This window comes from Nestor notabilis, unplaced genomic scaffold, assembly GCF_000696875.1.
Source record: "Nestor notabilis isolate BGI_N333 unplaced genomic scaffold, ASM69687v1 scaffold4420, whole genome shotgun sequence".
In the NCBI taxonomy this organism is placed as follows: domain Eukaryota; kingdom Metazoa; phylum Chordata; class Aves; order Psittaciformes; family Psittacidae; genus Nestor; species Nestor notabilis.
The window spans coordinates 6675-28149 of NW_009911417.1; the positions used below are offsets into that span (position 1 = coordinate 6675).

At 42.4% G+C, this 21475-nt stretch overlaps 2 protein-coding genes across 2 annotated transcripts in view; one reads left to right on the top strand and one right to left on the bottom strand.

Annotated features, from left to right (window-relative positions):
* TUBGCP4 (tubulin, gamma complex associated protein 4) overlaps window positions 1-7284 on the top strand; it is a 13955-nt gene extending 6671 nt beyond the window's left edge. Inside the window, exons 10-19 of the mRNA XM_010014584.1 lie at window positions 1-63; window positions 711-761; window positions 976-1081; window positions 1338-1445; window positions 1692-1830; window positions 2297-2474; window positions 3435-3569; window positions 4723-4839; window positions 5290-5429; window positions 7233-7284. Of these exons, the coding sequence (XP_010012886.1) occupies window positions 1-63; window positions 711-761; window positions 976-1081; window positions 1338-1445; window positions 1692-1830; window positions 2297-2474; window positions 3435-3569; window positions 4723-4839; window positions 5290-5429; window positions 7233-7284 (1089 nt within the window). The remainder of the gene's footprint in view (window positions 64-710; window positions 762-975; window positions 1082-1337; window positions 1446-1691; window positions 1831-2296; window positions 2475-3434; window positions 3570-4722; window positions 4840-5289; window positions 5430-7232) is intronic.
* Window positions 7285-7981: 697 nt separating this feature from the next.
* Window positions 7982-21475, bottom strand: part of TP53BP1 (tumor protein p53 binding protein 1) — a gene marked incomplete at its 5' end in the record, with an annotated part of 25909 nt that continues 12415 nt past the window's right edge. Inside the window, 14 exons of the mRNA XM_010014596.1 lie at window positions 7982-8322; window positions 8960-9105; window positions 9924-10123; window positions 11121-11215; window positions 11861-12073; window positions 12636-12839; window positions 13322-13513; window positions 13645-14066; window positions 14310-14486; window positions 14816-15108; window positions 16370-16522; window positions 17526-18027; window positions 19126-19218; window positions 20383-20440. Of these exons, the coding sequence (XP_010012898.1) occupies window positions 8135-8322; window positions 8960-9105; window positions 9924-10123; window positions 11121-11215; window positions 11861-12073; window positions 12636-12839; window positions 13322-13513; window positions 13645-14066; window positions 14310-14486; window positions 14816-15108; window positions 16370-16522; window positions 17526-18027; window positions 19126-19218; window positions 20383-20440 (2936 nt within the window). The remainder of the gene's footprint in view (window positions 8323-8959; window positions 9106-9923; window positions 10124-11120; window positions 11216-11860; window positions 12074-12635; window positions 12840-13321; window positions 13514-13644; window positions 14067-14309; window positions 14487-14815; window positions 15109-16369; window positions 16523-17525; window positions 18028-19125; window positions 19219-20382; window positions 20441-21475) is intronic.

Genomic DNA, 21475 nt, shown 5'->3' on the forward strand with positions numbered 1-21475 from the left:
CCGCTCTTTAGTTTGGTGGACTTTGAATCAGTAGTTGACTGGATACGGAGCACTGTTGCTGAGGTGAGGTTCCCACCACTGCAGTAGTAGGAAGAGAACTAGCACACAGGCCGAGAAGCAATTCAGATTTGTGAATGACTGGGATGGGGGCTCTTCAGGATCAGTGAGTGAACAAGCGTGCGAAAGCTGCAGGTAGATTTCATGTTCTTATGGGGCTTGGAGCTTCATGTTACCCCAACTTCTAATGACAAAAGGACATAAACAAATACTGTGTGCTTTCATGGGGGAAAGAAGTCAAATGACTTCAGAACTTTCCAGCATGCTGGCATCTCACTGGTCAAATTCTTTGCTTTGGCAATTTTTAGTCTTTTTTTCCATTTGGGATAGGAGCCTGAGAAGCTGGGGAGGCAAGAGAAGTGGGAACAAAGCTGGGGTGAAACTGATTTAATCAGAATTTGGTTATATTTTGTCATGGGCCTTCATGTTTCTTAGGCAGGGTTTCTTGCTGGCATACATCAAGAGTGTTCTAACTGCTAGCATAGGCTGCCCATGCACAGGATTCTTAGTGTGTTCTCTTGTGCATTATTACATAGGTGCTGTTTCATACGCATCTCAAGTATTTTGAGACAGCTACTGCTCTCACTGAATGGGTTTAGATAAATCTGAGGTGAGGTTTCTTTCGTTCTGTTTGTTTTTTGTTTCTTCACTAGCATCTTTGGAAACTGATGGTGGAGGAATCAGATTTACTAGGACAACTAAAGGTAATGTAACTGCTAGCTTGTTTTTGCTAAAGCAGCTTTATTTTTTCTTTCTTCCTTTCTTTTTGGGTACTGGATTAAATTCAGAGCTCTCCAGCTGTGCTTTGAAATGTCAGAAGTTGTCCAAGCAATAGTGAAAATAGATGCTATCAGCTAGGGTGCTTAATATTCCTGTTCAGGTTTTTATATGCTTATATACAAAAAATTATCTCCACAGATTATAAAAGATTTTTACCTTTTGGGGAGAGGCGAACTATTTCAGGCCTTCATTGACACTGCACAGCACATGTTAAAAACACCACCTACAGCAGTAACTGAACATGGTGAGTGTTACTTACTTGCTTACCGAACTGCCTTTGCTGTGGTATAGCAGGAAAATGGTTATGTATTAGTAGAGAAGAGCTCTATCTTACCCTCTAGAGCACTTGTAAACATCTCAGAAACTTTCAGATGGCAGGTTTCTCTCCATATTTGAAACTAGTGAAAATAACATGTCAGTGTTGCTTTTTATGGTTGAGCATAAATAATTAATGCAAAATTAGCACTAACCTTGTGTGGTATCTGCTCTTTCATTGTCAGATGTCAATGTTGCGTTTCAGCAGTCTGCTCATAAAGTGCTGTTAGATGATGACAACCTTCTTCCTCTGCTTCACTTAACCATTGAGTATCATGGAAAGGAACATAAAGGTATCATCTGCTTACTTTTTCAGTAGTGAGTTAAGAGGGGAGATGATGACCTTGTTTTCAAGTCCTATTACTTATCTTTCTCTGAAGTTAAAGAAACAGTAACTTTGGTCCATTTGCAGTCCTATGTGATGGCCTAGCTTGCTTTGGTTCTTCTTAAGAAGACACTCTGTTCTTTCTCCTTTTCTTCCTTGCCATGGTTGTCTTGACTAAGAAGATGACTTAATTCAGCACCTCATCTGTTTTCAGATACTTCTCAGACTCGCGAAGGGCCTTCCCGGGAGTTATCTCCACGTGAAGCCCCTGCATCTGGATGGGCAGCTCTGGGCCTTTCTTACAAAGTTCAATGGCCGCTGCACATTCTCTTTACTCCTGCTGTTCTGGAGAAGTAAGTACTAGGTATGGTCTTTATATCTTCATCTGTAGGTTTCCTGATTTCAGGCACTTATTCATGTGTTGCAGGGTTTTTTTCCTGTCTCTGGAGAGAAAGTTAGAGCTACAGTACTTTTATCCTGCTCCTTGAAAGTTAAGATGATTCCTTCTACTGATGCATATTGAGAGTACTTGTAATGACAGTGAGACCTGCAAGATGCTAAGAGATTTTATGAACAGTGCTACTTTGACAAAACAGTGTCAGCTCTTCCCTCCTTATGGTGAAATTAACTTTGTGGTTTTTAGGTCAGTAATCAATAGAAACACAAATCTGCTACTCGGATGGGCCATGACCTGACCTACCCTGTCTGTTGGCTGGCAGCCACCTTGTTTCTTTTTCTAGTCTTGCATTGTCATGTGCACCAGTATCTGCACCCAAGGAAGATTCTAATCTTAAACAACTTTGTATTTTTTGGCTGTAGGTACAACGTTGTATTCAAATACCTGCTGAGTGTGCGACGAGTCCAGGCTGAGCTACAGCACTGCTGGGCTCTCCAGATGCAGCGCAAACACCTGAAATCTAACAGAACTGATGCCATCAAATGGCGTCTGAGGGATCACATGGCTTTTCTTGTGGACAATCTTCAGTATTATCTGCAGGTCAGGATTATAGAGAAAGGAAAACTGTATCAGTTAATCAGGAACAGGCAGAAATGCATGGAGTGAGCACAAGCCCTGTCTTTCCGATTTCGGATTCTTTGTACATTAAGGAAATCGGGATTTCCCTTGGAACAACTATAGAACTTCCTCTGAGTTCCCAGATTTAGTGCTACAATTACAGTCTTTGAATTTGTGAATCACTGAGTGTTACTGGAAACGTGGGAGTCTGGGCTTTCTACTGCTGCTACTAAGCATTTGTGAGAAGCCACGGTCATCTCTGAAGTAACATCATTAAGATACTAGTTAAGATGCCATCCTGGCTTCTTTCCTTGCCCCATTAAGTGAACTTCAGTTTGAGTTAAATAACAAATGTTGTGTGGGTTTTTTGGTTGGTTGGTTTGTTTTAAGAATTGAAAAGCCATATTCTGACCATTTGAAGTAAAAAAAGAGATTTTTCAAATATAAACAGCAGTTAATAGTAGCATGATTTTGTGAGAATTAGGTATCATTTTGTTAACAGCCATAACAGCTGAATTGAGGGGCCCAGCTTCCTATATTATTCAGAGTAATCCCGCTGAGCTATTGCACTGCAGCCTTTGTCCTGAGATTCCAGATAGTATCTCCCAGTGTAAAATTCAGAGATTACTACCATCAAGTACCTTCGTTTACCTGCTACCTATATGCTCTTTCAATAGTTTATCTTAAAGAGTGTGACCTCTTCCCTTTCTCCTTAGATAATACTTAGGCATCAAAAATTGTTTGGGCCCCCCCTTTTATGTACTGCTGTTGTATATAGTTGCCCATTCAGGACACAGAGAGAAGGTGATCCTCAGCCTCTAGCATGAGAGCACCAATAAGGAAATTTCCAATAAGGAAAGCCGAGTTTCTTACACAAAACTGCTGTCTGGTCTGAAGTACTCCCATTCCTCAAGATACTAATGAGATTTCTTTACATACCAGGTGGATGTACTGGAATCCCAGTTCTCACAGCTGCTGCAGCAGATAAATGCCACACGAGATTTTGAGAGTATACGATTGGCTCATGATCATTTCTTAAGTAATCTGTTGGCTCAGTCTTTCATCCTCCTAAAACCTGTAAGTAGGTCTTGATTCCACCTTTTTCTACAAATTCTCCAACTGCCCTAAGAAACATGCCTTTTGAACAGGAATGACAAACCATCTTCTCTCAAACAGATCGTTGATAGTCTCCTGCAGAGAAGTAAACCATTTCGAAATAAAGCAGGTATAAACTAGAACAGATAACTGAATTGCAATCATTTAAGTTACAGTTGCCGAGTGTCATGCATTCCCAGCCATTTTAAATCAAGATTTCCCAGTATTCAGTTAACCTTAGTAACTTGAACTTTTGCTGCTCTGTTTTTCTTACAAGCAATTTCATTAAAGAAGTTCCAAGCATATAGCTGGGAACTGTATTCCTGAAGGACTCATTCTGAAATGCATTATATTAGGAAAAATTCCCTCTCTTACTTACATGTTAGAGGATAAAAATAGGTGAGATGTTCATGAGTGGACTTTAAGGGTATTTTTTATTGTTGTTTTAGTAAAAATATGTTGCAGTGGTGCCAGTACTTTTATTGAACATGTAGCCTCACAAACACATTTCCAGAGAAGATTGTTAATGATGGAACACAGCAATACTCCAGATTTGCTTTCAGGCTGTGGCAAAAAGGTGGCAGAATACCAAAGTCTGGAACTTTTAAGTGTTCCAGTAGTTACATCTGTGAGCCATTTGGGCTTTCTTACACTCTTGAATGCAAGTTACCTTGATCAACTGATAAAAAAAGAAAGTTGTGTGAAAGTGAAATCAAAGCCTTGACCCACAGCTCCTGATGTGTTTTATTGTTCCTTCTCAATCCTGAAGCTGCAGTGATGGCCTGTTGGCTGGATAGGGAAGCCAGTGTTCAACTTCCGTGTTTGTATCTTATAGACATATAAGTCTCATTATAATCTTAGTGCTTATGCCAATCACTGTTTTCCTGGTAATGTCTGCAAAAGGTTGGGGGTGGGAGGGAAAGATGCAGCATCACACATAAGTCCTTCTCCATGGAAAACCTTACAAAAATGCTACAGGTGTTCTAACATCTTCCTTACTGATTGGAAAACATGGTATCAGCAACAACTTGATTATGAATGCTGCAACTTTTCAGGTACTAAGAACAGCTTTTTCTGGGTTTGACCTCTATTTAAACTTATGTTACAACTTCTGTTGTACTTTTATCCCATGCAGGTTTTCCACTGCTTAAATGAAATTCTGGATCTTTGTCACAGTTTTTGTTCTCTGGTCAGTCAGAATCTGGGCCCATTGGATGAACGGGGAGCTGCACAACTCAGTATTTTGGTGAAGGTGAATCTATGGTTATCTGGACCTCCTGTTCTCCTATGCAAACATTTGCCTAAGTAGTCATATGTCTTTAACAGCTGTAGAACAGGACTGAGTTTAAGCTGAAACCTTCTAAATGAGTACTTGCAATTATTTTAATTAATCAACTCTTCCTGAGTTGAAAATTCTTTGTTAACAGAGAAGAGGACTGAGGGCAAATACAGAGAAGTTAACCTATTGGAATAGAAAAGGAGGTAGATATCAGTTGGTGCTTCTGCTCCTCCTTTCGGATACCTATCAGCTAATAATTACTGCAGCTGACAGCTTACCTTATACTGGAAATCTGGGATCACTTCTCTTACAGTGATTCTTTTCTTCAGGACGTTAAAGGGTTGTTTAGGCAGGAACAGAAAGGAAAAGCTCGTTTTCTTTATTGAGAGTGAGTGCCCAGAACTGACTTCTTCTAATTTGTAGGGATTCAGTCGTCAGTCATCACTTCTCTTCAAGATTCTCTCTAGTGTTCGGAACCATCAGATAAACTCTGACTTAGCTCAACTGCTGCTACGCTTGGATTATAACAAATACTACACCCAGGCTGGAGGAACCTTGGGCAGGTACGAATACCTTCATGGTTGCTTGAAGTACAAAGTGATCTAAATGATCGTAAGTCATTTTTATTAATTGTGGAAGCCAAAATAATTAGAAGCAAAGTGTTGATAAATACTATGACAGAAAAGTAACAAACCAACATGAGTTAACTTTTGGTTTTCTTATGCTTTCTCACCATCAAGTTTGTTTTAGCATGAAGTTGAACTAGTTGCTAGCTCATACAGGCTGAAAAATGCCGATGTGGGTTGGTAAAGAAAGTTCCTTTCAGCATGTAATTTTAATATTTACCCTTCTCTTGCAGTTTTGGGGTTTAAGCACCGAGACCTTCGGGCCGTGACCAATGCCATGTTGAGCAGTGGAGACTGTGACCTTGGAGAGCTTGCACTGAACTAAGCGTTAGTTTGTGGCTGGCTCTTGCTGGTGAAGCCCTGTTTCAGAAGGAATTGGCAGGAAGTACCACTTACTGCAAGGCTGCCCTGTGACTGCAGAAAGCTACTCCATGTTTTCCGAGCTAGTAAAAACATGCTTTCTGCAGCCCTGCATATATGTATGAATGGTTTTAGGGAGGCAGTCTGTACCTCTTCAGAAAGCAAAAAAGCAACAAGAATTACAATGTCTTGACTCTTCAGCTGGACTGTGATCTTTTGCAAGTTGGAGTATAGAGAAAGCGGTCTGTTGTTCTTGACTATGAATGAAGTTACGGCTCTATTCAGAAGTTCCACTGCTTTACAGTACACAATGTCTGCTAATGAAATACAGTCTTGCAGGTAAATGCAACAACTGCAATAACAGCCTGAGGGAAAGGGGGAGGGAAGAAGGATTTTAGGAATCTCTTCTCATACAATGCATTGTTCTAGCATATCTGTACAGGTAAAGGAGCTACTAGTGGTGTCACATGCTTTCCCTATAAAACATAGTACATTTTGTGTGCTATAGTTACGCCCATCAAGACTGAAGTAGGAGCTTTGCCCTATTCAAAATAAAACCCTCCCTCTGCTGGCAGAAAAGTGCTAGAACTAAAACTGGGGAGAAACACCCAGGATGCCAGCTCTAAATGCTGCTAGTGACTGTCCCCTACTGAACCAGAATAAAACCATCTTGTCACGCAATTATGACGAATATTGTCAGTGTCTGCACCCAAGTGCAAAGGGCTTAGAGTGGCACAGCGTTGTGTTCCCTGAAAAGCAGTATTTGGCAGGAACTTCTTGCATGTTACTAAGATTTCCTAGTCTTGCTAAAACAGACTATCTTGCAGTAAGTCCAGCTGGATGAATGGCAGAAGAGAGCCCTCCTGTCTGTCACTGGGGTGTAGTATCAGCTTTCCCAGTTTGAATGCAGAGGCTACCAGGAAGCCACCCCTGCCCTCAAAGTGCTGGTATTTTCACACTCTAAAGCTGCAGCTCTTGAAAAGTTATGTGTGCCTGGGGGGAAAAAGGATGCTTTATGCACACTTGGATACAGTAACAACAGCCAGCCAAATAGATTGCCTGGCATCTTCAGTACACTACAGATGTTTGTGGTTGGACCGTGCCTGATGCAGAGTTTAAAATCCTGTGACTGTGGAAAAAAGTTAGAAAAACAAGAAAGGGTGTTGAAGTTTGGATGTGGGATTTACAGACCAACACACTCAGAAGGTGACTGAGCTATGAAATGATAAGGTAAAAAAAACACCTAAAGAAAAACTTACATTTTTGAAGCAGGGGACTTAAGACTCTGAAGGAGGCTGGATGGAGGCCTGGGAAAACACACCTCTAGTCTATAGGGTTGTAAAAAGTGAAGAACTGTTCAACTCTTTTTTCTTTATGCAGGTTGACCATTAAGATAAAGCGCCTGGCTGTGAATGCAGCAGCTTACAAGTAGACTTACTCCATATAAACAAAACTATACAGCACTTACTCTTTACACCTCAGTCTCCCAGCAGTTCAGCTGTCCTAGGTCCCTGTGTCTGCATCTCTTCTTAGGTAGTGCCAGTCTGCACTAAGGCAGGTCAGTACCTAAACAGTCACAACAGTGAGGAGAAAAAAAAAAAAAAAAAAAAAAAAAAAAAAAAAGAGAGGTAGCCAAACCAAAATGCCACTTTGTCCTACAAGTTCTAACCAGGCACTTAGAGAATAGGTAGGGTTGGAAAGACCTGAAGATCACATCTAGTTCCAACCCCCTGCCATGGGCAGGGATGCCTCACGCTAGACCATCTCTCCCAAGACTCTGTCCAGCCTGGCCCTGACCACTGCCAGGGATGGAGCAAGTTGCAACTTCAGCAATGTGTTGAAGAAATTAAAAATACCAGCAGCAAAGTGGAGTACACATCATGCTATTCTTCCAAGAAACAAGTGCTGCTGCCCTGAACTTGGTCATAGGGTATTCACTTCTGTAAATACAGGCTGCCAGGTAAGAACACCCTTGTCCCTTCCCTTCCTGTATTATTGATTTTGTATTAGCCTTTTACTGGAAACAGGGTATTCGCGCTATTCAGCTCAGAGAAACGAAAGCATTTCTTTGCCCTCCTCTGGAGGCACAGTCCTGGAATACGTTTAGATAAATGAGGAGTCCCAGCAGCTACCACAAGAGATTGAACATTTATTTCATCATAAAAGCCCAGGAGATAAAACTATATACAGTAATCCATGCACACTGTCCAATTACACAAACATTTAAAACCTGATTAAAACACGGTCTGCACAACAGTGGGACAGCAGAGCAAAGTTTTCACTTAGTGGGAGGCATAGTCATGTTTATATTTTGGATGCTTGTAGTAGCCTACTCTCTCCCCAGCAATAAGGCTTTGGATCACCCACTCTTGGGAAACAACAGGCAGCCGTAAAGCTTCAGCACACTTCAAGACACCAGCAGGGCAGGAAAAATCAGTCACCACCACATCATAAACACCCAAAGGAATATCTGCACAGGAAGAAAGACAGGGATTTGTGAGGAAAAAAAAGAAAAAAGGATCTTCTCTGCAGGAGACCAGTTTGTTTCACCACTGTGAAGCTCTTCCATGTCCTCTCATTCCTAGCCAGGAAATTCTCTTTTTGTAAAAGTTAAGACTTGCTCTACCTGCACATTCTACACTGCACCTTTCAAATAAAAGATTCCCTCTAGTCCAGACAGAAAACAGAAAACTAGTAGCCAACATGACAGGCAGGACTAGATACCACGAGTCCTGACCTCAGGCTGTGAGTACTAGGACCTACATCCCATATGGAAATGGAGAGACAGCTGAATTCAGAGGCACAAAGCAGCACAATTCTAGTGACCTACAGAAGGTCCAGGAGCAACTCTTGCCTCTTTTCCCCTTTCAACCTAGGGCTAGAAGCTGATGGCTTGTGTCCTGAATTGTTGTACCATCTCCTTCTCTGGAAGGTAGGTCTAGATGTCACCTTCTAAATTATATTCAAGCAGAGAGCTAGCATCTGCACTTTGCTTTCCTTTATGCTTAAAGAATGCCTTGTAAACCACCCTAACTGGCTTTAGACCATACTAGAGACATGGGATGGGATTCCTCACTTATAGGCCCAAGAAACTGACCAATGAGTACCTTTGTTGTGAGCATTTGAGTAATGCTGTTTAACAGATGCTGCTCCCCCTGTCATGAGTATTTCAGACCACAGATCCAGGAAGTTCTGCTGCTGGTCTGACACCAGGAGAACCTTCAGGTTATGGAATGGGTTTTCTCGTGGATGCCTGCAGTGTAAAGAAGAGATATGCAGATTGCTAATAATATCCAGTAGCCTGAAACTTTATTTGAGGACCATTAATCTAATTCTTCCAGTTACCTCACTGGCTCCCATATGAATATGGAAATTCTTTGGGTATCTTGCATACAATGACCTGCTGTCTTACCATCCCTCCTGAAATACTTGGAACTATTATCCTCCGTTTATGGATAGTAAAACAGTTGACAATACTGGTGGTGTGTGTGTGTGCAGCAGCCTAAATCCAAAATTAGGCTAAGCTCCTCCTTAATCCTGAACCACTTTTCTGTGCATATCCAAAATGCATCTGCTTTGGCAGGGCTGAGCAGGCTCGCACTGGTCTTCTGCCCAAAAGCCCACAGAAATTTACAAATTGCTTTTGTCCGCCTTCACCTTGCCTAAAGAATCTGACCTGACAATTGTTCTCTCAGAACAGACCTACTAAATTAGACTATAGAAAATGCAGAAGCTGGCTTCAAAACGTACCAATTAAAGGAAATTGCAGTAGTATTGTTCTCCTTTATCCATTTCTGAGCAATTAGTCAGCGAAGTGTGTGGAAAGCCTGGCCTGAATTCTGCCTTCCTCATGAGGAGACTGACAATTTTTTCTTACTTCCCAAGAGACTTTTCTATGATTATGGCACGCAAATGTACCTTTGCATTAGAGCTCACTGTAAATCCAAGGGAAGAGGTGGAAGTGCTGTTCCTATATGAAGAGAAGGCATGGGGAGCAGTACTAGGGCCATCTTCAGTACTCTGGCTAAATCCTCAGTCTGTGGACTCAGATTCTAGTTATTTGGCACTTACCATTCCAGCAATTTTTGCTCCTGGAGGCTATAACCAGCTGGCAAAAGGTAATTCCGGTAATTCTGAAGCTGGTTAGCATGACAGCTGTCATGGACCCAGATATGAGACACACAAGGGATCCCTCTGGCAAGGCACAGCAAGTATTTCCGAGTTCGGCAATGCTGATCCGCAATTAAAAGACACTGATACGCTGCATTGCACTTCAGAGGAGATAGAAAGACACGTCAGCAGGAGACAATGCTTGCAAAAAACCCCAGAAGTCATCCTGCTGCTAAACACTTCAAGAGAGAACAATTAAACCCGATTTTCAGAGCCATATTATATGAAAGCTGAATTAGAGAAACAGATTCTGAAATCAGGAGTACCCCTAATAGTCACCTATTCCAAGCTGTGCAGTTCACAGGCAAAAACTCTGCCTAGTAGTTTTGCTATCATAATTATCTCTTCCAGGTCAGAAGATTCACTGCTTAGTCTGCAGCTCAGTAAGTCGCTAGAGAAGACTTTGCATCTTCAGGCAAGATGCTCCAAAAACAATTTACCCTCTCTGTTAAAAATCTAAATTTAAAGTAAACCTGACAGTAAACGACATTAGTTGTCCAAGTAGATCTGGTAAGTGAAGAATGAAGAGCTCTACCTCTAAGTATTCCGAGGCACAGACCTATGGTACTGCATCCCTCTGGAGTACTGCATCCACTCCTATGTTCCACAGTACAACAGAAACAAGACATACAGGAGCAGACCCAGCCAAGGGCCATTAAGGCATCTAGGCACTGGAGCAACTGACATACAAGAAGCAGCTGAGAGAGGTGAGCTAAATTTAAGCTCAAGAAAGAGAGGCTGGGGTGGTCTTGTCAATGCATATTCATGACTGATAGATGGGAGGGTGTACAAAAGATGAAGCCAGACTCTTCTTGGTGTTATCCACTAAAAGGACAAGAAGCAACAGGTACAAATTTAAATGCAGGAGATTCTTTTTTTTTTTAATTGGGGAGGGTCAAACACGGGATGAAGCTGCCCAGAGAGGCTGTGGAGCTTCCATCCCTGAGCACACTCAAAACCCACTGGACAAGGACCTAAGTAATCTGCTCTACTTGATCTTGCTTTCAACAGGGGGTTTGGACAAGATGGGCTGTCAAAATTTCATCCAATCCCAACTAGGCTGTGACTACTGTTCTAGATCAGTAAGTGATCCCTTACCTGGGTTTCATTGAAGTCTTCCAGAATATAACCAGCTCCTGCTCGCAGCTGCTGTGCTATGTAATGTTTGTCATATGGAGTCATCTCTAAAAACTCTACAGCAGAAACAAAGTTCAATTTTTGGCTGTCATCTATCTGCTTATGTCCATACACTCCTCAGTCCATGGTGCCTCATCCACTCCAGTGAGGGAGCCCAGCCTTCCTCCCAAGAATAATTAAAGAAAACCCTTTGAACAGTAAAATAAGAACAAACAAACCTGCCCCCCCCAAAAAAAACCCAAAAAAAACAGGGGGCAAAAAAAAAGCAGTGGCCAGATGAGCTCAGCACCAGCAGCAAGCACATGGGCTGCTGCCTTCATACTGCAGTTTATTGCATGAAACATGACCCTAACAAAGGCAAACTGGAGCAAACCATTCATGTTTTGCAGTCCTGTGTTTCTCAGCACTATCCTGTATGTCTCAAAACCTTCCTTCTCGTGTTATATTGACACTGCTGATCTCACTAATTTTCACACCTATCTTAACTTGCTGAACAGCCCCAGGATCATCACCAAGGTTTGCCACATTTCAGGCTGTAAATCCTCTAAACCAAAGATTGACTCTTAGGTCCTTCTGCAAAGGATTAAAGAACAAAAGGGTAAAACAAGCACTCAAACAAATGCCTGATCAGAGAGCATCCAGTGTTTTTCCTAAAGCCACAGTATTCCAATTGGAAATGCAATGGATAAGATTTGCCTCACCTTCTTCCTCCTCACTACTCCCTGCAGGACCATCTGATGGCTTCTGGTGATTGACCAACTTGTCACTGGGTGTTGCCATGGTGAGGAGAAAGGCATAGCCCAAAAAGAGAGTTTTATTGTGGGGCAAGGGTCCATGATGGTCCTCCAGTACTGGAGGATCTACAGCATCTACACGTTCACAGGTGCTTACAGGTTCTCCAGTTCTCACAGCCCCTGCAGCGAGACAGAAGTACCATGAGTCTCAAAAGTCAGGTTCAGTACAAAGACCCTGGGTAAGATTTGAAATATGTTCAAGTTCAGCTATTTTACTAGAGGAGACAGAAGAAGGCAGGACTGGTAGGACAGATAGAGATCTTTTACCTTTCCGGTTGCAAAGAATCTTCAAATCACAACCTGAATGATGAAACTGACAATGTTTGACAGTCTATCAATACCCTGAAAAAACACCTCCTGCTATGAAAGGTTTCTTTAACAGCAAGGCATTTCAGGACTGACTAAACAGGTAACAAAAGAGATAAGAAAGGAGAAAGGCAAATCACAACATTCAGGTCAAAACATTTCTAAAAGGCAGAACTGAAAATATGGCAGGAAAATACTCAGATTATGCTAAAAATAATCTGTTTGCTGAATGCATCCAGGGAGAATCAGTCTCAAATCCTGCAGGGCAAAGATGCAATCTTTTTGTTTATGGGAAGTGGAAAGACCAATCACAGAAAAAACAGGGAGGGAAAAAATAGCTGAATGCAAATTTAGAAGCAGAAAATAAGATTCTCACCGAGCTTTATCACTGCTGACTTGCGGCCACGTTTAGCTGGGGATCTCTCATCTTCAGAAGCAACAAGTTTCCTTTTCCCAGACAGTGTGCCTGGTGGGATGCGCGGACTCTCCTGCCCTTTACGAGTGGGAGTTGTGCTGCTGCTAGAAGTGCTGGGAGAACCAAGGTTACTACGTCGCTTCCGCTTCCCCTCCACAAGATTATCTGTGACCCAGAACGCAGAGATCAGTCACTGCCTGTCACATAACTCCATGAGCTTTCACCTGCCTATCTGTACAGAGGTGGCTAAACTCCACAGTACCTAGAAGGTACACACTACCACCCTGTGACAGGGAAGAGCAAGACAAAAGGTACCTCACTTGTGTATCTCTTGTCAAGCCCAGTAACCCTGCCTGTCTGTCTCTTTTCCTCCCAGTACTGCTGAAGAGTTTGAATCACAGCAGCCATCCATCAAGTGTCCATGAGTACAACAGCATCACTGTCCTAGGTGCAGGCCACTCTCCACAAGCCAGTTAATACCAGTAAGTCTCTGAGCGAGATGCAAAACAATAAAAGGATCTCAGAGATGCATTAAGTACCCAGAAAGATTTAAACATTGGTAAATCAGATGAGGAACTAGAAGTGTCTCAAAGGCACAAGATGCAGAACAACAGCTCAGCCAGCAGCTGAATAGCACCTTCCCTTACCGAGACTGATGTCAGCTGCTTTGGTCAGGGGGGTGACAGGTTCATAAGGTCCTAGTCCAAACTGCTCCCGTAGCTTATTTCCTTGTTCCAGAGACAGGATAACAGCCATTCGTTTGTACCACTTTCTCTGGCCTTCCTTTTCAATGCAATAGTACAGCTCTCCAGACTCTTTACGATGTCCCTTCACCACACCTGACAAAACAGCAAATAACACCAATTAACCAACTATCCCCAGGCTTTGCATCCTCCTGGACAAGCATCCATTTCCCATTGCATTAAGCAACTCAGAAAACCTAAGGATGGAGCTCAAGCTTTGCTCTTACCTGCACTAAAGTACTCATCCTCTGACAATGCAGTCACCTCAGTCTCCAGTGGGATAGGATCACAGAGTAAAATATCTTTTCCTAGCACATCACATTCGTATCCGTCATCAAAGAGCAGCTTGTACTTTCCTGCCCCAACATCTTGGGTAATCATCCCGGAATAGAAGTACCCATTTGAGGACCACTTTGCTACCACCCTGAGGCCCACAAAGCTGCTCCCAGAAGATGAGTCCGCACAGTCCGAAGGACCAGTCACCACTTGTAATGGGATTTCTGGAGAGTCACTTCGACGTAAGGCACAGAAGCCAGAAGTGTTGGGTTTCTCCCCTCCATCTGGCAGGCAAACTGAACGAGTAAATGATTTGTCCTCAGGCGATGCTGTAGTTGAGAGATCCTCCGTACCTGGCAGTCCAGCTAAATCTCTGTAGAAAAGAGAAAAGCAGTCCCATAAGGAAAGAAGAGAAGAGCGCTCCCAGAAAGATCAGGAAAAACAGTTACTAAATAAAAAAATACTTGGGCAAGATGCTTGCATCTGCTACATGCCATCACAAAAACTAGCTCTTGAAACATTCAGCACTCCTTTTCTTCTGTCACATTAAGTCAGCAGCTCCCCATTCTCTTCGTTGCCAATAAATTAAAGTTGTTATTGCCTTTTTCCAGGGTACCTTGTTCCTGTTGTTCGAGATGGTGGGCGGCCTCTTCTTCCTCGCCCGCGAGGTGTCACGGGTGCTTTGCCACCCTGACGAGTACCAGGCAAAGATTCCTCCTCTTCCTCACAAGGCAGTGCTCCTGTCTGGCTAACTCTGAGTGAAGATGTGGGCTGACCAGATCCTTTCCTAGGGCTAGAGAATTTACAAGTTAACTGTCCTGCAGAGAGAAGCCAGCTCATTAGGATCCTCCCATTTTCTCCAATCTTACAACTGGTTGAGAAGCTTGCCTCATCACTGCCAAACTGGCAAGAGCTTAGGCAAAGCAATGTTTCCCAGGGAAACAAACTGCTCCTTTAGGAAGAACACGTGAAAGTAAAGACTGTCTCCTTACGTCTATTCATCAAGCCAGATCCTTTCCAGAAAAGTCCTGATTTAGGGTCTATCCCGCTTCACATTCCCCCCAAGCCAGCTGTTTACTTCTGTAAAATACCTCTTCTTCCTTCCCGAGGCTCTGCACATACCTTAGTTTTCCTAAGATGCCCCTGCCAATGGGTAAAGAAAATTCTCCAGTTCCTGTCCCACACACTTTCCCTTTGACAGCTCCAGATCCTCGCCCTGAGCTGCTACTGCTGCTGTGTGTGGCAGAGTGACCACTGCTTGCTCCACTGGATGTACGGTGGAGGCTTGAGGCCTTGGATGAGAAGGAGCTGACATCACCAAGGTCCCCTGAGGTCAGTGATGAGCCCACTGCGGTTCTAGAGGAGGATGCATCAGTCTCACACTCCTGGCACTCCACTACAGGCTCTTCAGATTCCTTAAGAGAAACAAAACTAGGGAGGTTCATCAGAAGTGACACACTTGCTATACAGAAGCTCTACAACCATGACGCAAAAGCACAGCCAAGTGGAGACCATGTTCATGAAACTGAAGCTAGTCATGCAGATTTGAGTCTGGACTGCAATGGCAGAGCGTGTGTGTCTCACTATAAGCCTGTAGTTGCTGTATATAAAGAAGTAGGAAATCAGTCAACAGAACAGAGCTTGGCTGGTACCAAATAACTCCGGCTTTGAATAATTCCCACCCTGCAAGTGTGAGAGTGCAATGTACGTAAGACAGTAGCAGCCTTTTGTTACTAATAACCCAAGATCAGTTTCATACAGCTGGTCACTTGCAGCCATTGAAGTTTTATGGAAATAAAAACATATATCTACAAAATAGTGATATTGAGTGCGGGCAAATAAATCGGAAATGGTTACATGATTGTGATTACACAACCTATGTAAGCAAATTTTAGGAAACTTAATACTCTAATGTTGCAATAAGTAACTTAATGTGTAATATCAGGTGTGAAAGTGTAATCTTTTCACTAACTTATTTATCCTTTTCTGTCATTACTCACTGCAACAACACAAGACTCTCATGTTATCCATCTTTATAGCAGGACAGCAGTAATATTTTCTTGCTAGCAGGCTAGTGTGATTACTGTGCACATCACATCAGCATTTGTCAGCTATCTTTCAAGATTCCAGAAAGATTTGCCAATTAATGAATGGACATAGACCAACAACACAAGTGTACTAATAAGAGGCTTGTATACCTTTTGGATTAAAGTTGCTTTTTATACACCTCTTATACAATCTGATCCACAGGACTCAAAAGTTAGAAAGGACACTGAGCTGGAAAACACGCTAAACTACCCTATGTAGTTCAATTTTAAAGGCAGAAGTGATTTTGCTACCTAATAGAATTTCTGCTCATGCCAAAATATCTCTATTCCAACAAAACACCAAGAATTTTAGAACAGCTGGACATACATAGTAAAGTCTTTTGTTCAGTACTTTGAGAAGAAAAAAGACTCGGTGTGTTTTCAGAAAACGGTAATGGGCATGAAATACACCAGCAACAAACACACAGCTTTAGCCATGTGCTAAATGTTCTTCATGAGCAAATGTGGACAAGTTTGTCATCACAGCGCTGCCTTGTTCACTCGTTTCCTACAGCCACAACACATTCTCATTTTAATTATTTTTTCAGTCAACAAAGTATTACATTTAGTCGTGAAAACAGGAACTCACCTCAACTACCTTTCGTTCCACCTCTGCACCATTTATGTAGTAAACATCAGTTATAACCCGCGTAACAACAGTACGCACTTCTCGGATAGTTCGCATGTGGCGATGCTGCACTCGGCCTTTGGGCGGATGAAGAAGATTAAACTCCTCCTCTCCCTGTAATAAATAGAACAAATTAAAAAACAAACCAAAACCAGACCACAATGAAAAGCCCATAATTTCTGGGTAGAACTACCTCTGCAGTACAGTTTCTTCATACCATATTCAAGTACTGAGATAAAGAAACTTTCAGCATCTTATTACAAATTAGATGCAACAACACAAGAAACCCCAAACAAAGGAGAACTGAACACATTTTCCTGAATTGCTGATGGGTAGAGGTAGGGAATCAAAGCAACCCAAGGAGGAAACAGGAAACCTACTTTGCATGGCTTCTGATACTCTTTCTTTTAGCAGTCTCTCAGACATACCACATTGATGTTGCAGGGCGTATTTATGGCCCTGTTGATCTCCTGTTTCCCAGAGGATGCACTACTCTTAATTCAAGTTTAGATTATTTTTATTTATTTTTTTTTACAGTCTTTGTGTTCACAAGAAAATATACTCATTCTAACTGCAAAGCAGCATTCTTTTGGGAATGCAATACTTTCTGAAGTACTAATTCAAAGTTATTTATCTTGTTAGAACATTTCTCTGGAGGAGCTCTCCCCTTGTCTGTTCATCCACTGACACTGGATGGAGCGGGAGAGCAAGCTGTCCGAAGCTGGTTGATGCAAAAATGAAAGCATCAAACCCTTCATTCAAAATTTCTTGAAACTCCCATCTCCATCCAACAAAAAGCGATCATTTTCTTTACAGCGTTAACTATATCTGGACACAACACCCACCCCCCAAGAAAACAACCAACCAACCAAAACTTGTCATATTTTTCCAGAAAATAAATATGGAGATATTTACTTCCCAAACTTATGCTGCCCACTGAATATTGCCACCTTAGCAGTTGTGTACAGCTGATGCAGGAAAGCTTGCAACATTAACATTTTAAAGTGGTCTTCTGGATTTTTTCGATAGAGAACCTACTGTCGGTGAATTTACTGGCTGAAGGGGTACTTTACTGTTCTAAAGCAGTAAAATTAAACACAGGCAGCCTTCATCCCACCTGACTGTGCAGGGAGTCCGTGCCCTCTCCAGAGGCATTCAGAATCTTTTCCCCACTCTCCTCAGTTTGGACATTTGCATCTTGTTGCCCAGGTCTTTGCCCAGACATACTGGTTCCCACTTCCACCTGCCTATGGATTTCTTCTGATGTCTGTGTTGCTGCTGTAACAGTTGTAGGGGTAACAAGACAGTCCGCTGTAGTCTGAATCCCTTTATTCCTGGAGTTTGCCCACCTCTCTTGGCTTTCATCAATTTTAACAGCCTTACTTGGTTTCTTCTGCATCCTCCTCTCTTCTTCCCTCTCAGTGCTTTCAATACCAGTCTCCACAGATTCTCCACCCTCTGCATTAGAAGGCTGTTGATGGCAGTCCTGCTGTATCCTCTGAGGAATATGGACTTGTCCAGCACTGTCACCTGCTTTGTGTTGCTGGTATTGCCAACCACTTGGATTGTTTTGTAATTCAGCATCTTCTTGCGTGCCAGGAAGACTGAACAGATTCCCCCTGCAAACCAGTCACACACAGACCAAAATTATTGATTAAAAAAAGACAACCAATATGCTGTCACTCAAAAAATAAAAAGTACCCCAAACACCACCAACGCCCGCAGCACCCTGGCAGTCACTCAACTGCTTCTTAAGATTGCACAGAACTCAGGGAGTCTTAAACTATAGAACAACCTTTCAATATCTCTCAAGTGATTCGCATGGTAGCAAGAATGGCTGACACCTGTAGAGAATTAGGTGCTTTTCCAAACACTAATAAAGCAATCTACACTCCACGCTTCCGGCACCAACTGTACAGCATGCTTCTGGGAGTCATGCCATCTTGAAGTTGCTACAGTCTGCTCCAGCACGTCATTGGCTTGAAACTGGTAATCACACCCAGCAGGAAGAGGCAGGAGCAGCATAAACAAAAACACTATCTAATGTTTTCATTAGAATTTGCGTGCCCTATGTAGTGTTATCAGGTACTATATGGGACAGTAAAACTGTTAGTAAAACTGTTCAATGCTCTTGAAATAAAGGTTACTCCTTTTCTGTAGACCAAGATCTCAAAAAAAAAAACCAAAAAAAACCCAAAACAAAACAAAAAAAAGGAATAGGTAGAAGGGAAAAAAAGATGGAATTCTATCAAAAGATAGAATGGAAAACACTGGAGAAGCAGATTTCTACACTTGGTCCTCCAGCCAGCACCCTTATCACTGTAAGATACGCAGCAATACAGTGCTTTTCAAAGCAACTGGACACAGCAAAACTCGATGGACTTTTAAGGGAGACATTAGCAGGAACAGTAACAAACAGGAGATCTTGGAACAAGAGAAAGAAAAGGCTTTTAAACAGCTCTAAATATGATTTCAGTTCTCTCAAGCCCCAGACTTTACTGAAGCATATTAGCCAGCTGTAATCACATTGCTGCTCAGTCAGAAGGGTCTGATTACCATTTGAGATACAAATGCAGTACTTATTATACTTACCCTGGTGTTCTCAACCTTCTAAGTCACCCAAAGACAATGACTTAGTGCAATTTCTTTGATGTAGAAAAGGCACTTGTGCATACAAACCCAGTCAGGACTGACAGGCAAAGACTGTGAGGAGTTACCTAAATGGAGAAGTGGAAAGACCACGACCTCTGGCCTCATCCTCTCGACGAACTTCACAGACAAGACTAAACACAGATGATGCTTTCTGGGAGCTAGCAGTGCAGATTTAAAACAGACAGAAAAACAAAAAAACCATTAGGGAGTGAGAAAATCCCTTACATAGCAAAGAAAGAGTTCTCTAGCCCCTTGGGAAAGCAACAACTGGTAGTGAGCTTGTTGACTTATATAGCCACAGAACTGTGTGAGATGGTCAGTCGCAAAAGGTCAAGCTGTAATTGTATAAGCACTTCTGTCACTTCTGCAGACACCTTAACAGCCAAGAGCAGTGTTACCAGTTCCAGAAAACAGAGCACGTAAAACTGCAGCGCCATCAGGAGTTTCACCATCTACTACCTTTAGTACCCACCAGGGGACATAGGCCATTTATGGCTTACTCTTGGGATTTTCACAACACTGCAGAAATATTGAGAATGACAGTCATAAAGCAGACCGGGAGATCAAGTTCAACCTATACCTAACAAAGGCAACCCATCCTCAAGCAGCGAGGAATGACTGCCACATCCTCAGCACTGAGGCATGACTAACATCCAGCACGCAAATCTGTGAGAAGAGATACTGAGTTTATTTCAAAGTTTTCTCACTCTTTCAAACCAATGTACAGGTAACTATCTTCTGACTCATATTCTAATTAGTACTTACAAACTATACACCCCAAAAGCTAAAATCAAGCAATGCCAGCCATTAAATGTAAGATAGACACATACAAATCTAAAGACCAAGGGAGTAACTTCTGTTTTGGTCAACATGTTAAACTGTGATTTCAGTTTATCAGTTATGTTTCTATCAGCTTCATATCAAAAAGAGAATTCTCTTTCAGAACTCCTCAGAGATCCTTTGCAGAAAATTGCAGGAAATAAAAGTAGAAAACCATGTATTTGAAATTTAAGAGGTGCACAGGGCAGACTTGCATTCCAGACTGCCCAAGACATGAATTTCTGCTTTGACTACTATCAGAAGGGAAAATGACATTAGTACGAAACACAAAGCCTGTAGTGCAAGAGCAGGCGGGGCACTCACTTTGCCCATGTACTTCAAACCTACTGCGAGAGCCGTGGAGTTAACGGCCCAGCTACTGCTCGAAGCGTCCCTGCTTCTGCGCCTCTTGTTAATTTTCTTCTCACTGCTGCTGTCCATGAGTGGAAAAAGGACCTACCCAGACCTTCACATGAACTCTGCGCAGCAACAAGCACAGTTACCTGGCAGCAGCCCCAGCAGCAGCAGAGGCTCCATTTTTCCTGTCACTGGCTGTAGGCTCTGAAACAAGAAGGAAGGAAGGGATGATTTTGTTGTCAGCTGAACAGACTCTTCCTGCCCCTTTCGCTCAGCAGAGAGAGATTCAGTTAACACTGGCCAAAGGGTGCCCAGGCCTCCTTGCCCAACTTCTCATCACACACCTGAGTTTCTACAAGTTTTAGACTATTAGACTGAATGTCACTGGTCTGATCAAAATGCTGTCTAATTTTTTTGTCCAGATTGTACTTTTAGAATTTATTCCCTCCCAGTATAATTGAACTCCAGTTCCTGTCCTGTGACATTGCCACTACACATCACAATTTTTAGTCTGCTGAAAATACTTTTCCTCACAACAGAGGCCTCTCCTCTCACTTCATCCTTGCTCAGAGCATTGCAGAAAGAGAGAAACAAATTTAAGTGACACTGCCCAAAAAGAAAAATGAGAAAAATTATAGAGACTCAGAGACGGTCTTGGGGAATGCCAAAAAGCAGTTTTGCATTAAGGCTGAGATCTAGTAGGACAGTATGTTTCAAGGTGTAATCCTCTTACTTTCCAAGCTGAATGGCAGGGACTCCTCGCTCCCATCATTCACAGGCGTAACAAGGTTCATTCGGAGTGAGAGTTTTGCATCAGCCTCAGGAACCACACAGGAATCTCCTTTGTCGCACATTTCTGACACATCTGTTGATACCACTGCACTTTCCACAGTGACATTGTTGGTCCCCTCTGCTGTAACATCACTAGTTGCCATAGTGCTGTCTGGGCAACTATCGTCCACTGCAAATAGGAAAACCAGAAAAAGTAAACCAAAAAAAAAAGTAGCTACCGTCATTCACACTGCTGGGATCCAGGTCCCAGTTCTATTCTGAAGACGTTTCACTGCATGTATCAGCAGTAGCAGAACTTTCTAGATAGAGTTTGTAAGCGTGAAAGTTCTGTAACACAGGTGGCATCCTTAGCACGCAAAGGATACTATTACCCAAGCAGAAATACACATTTCCTTTCATCCAGCAAATGCAGGGTAGTGTTTCATGAACCTAGCAGAGAAAGTCCTG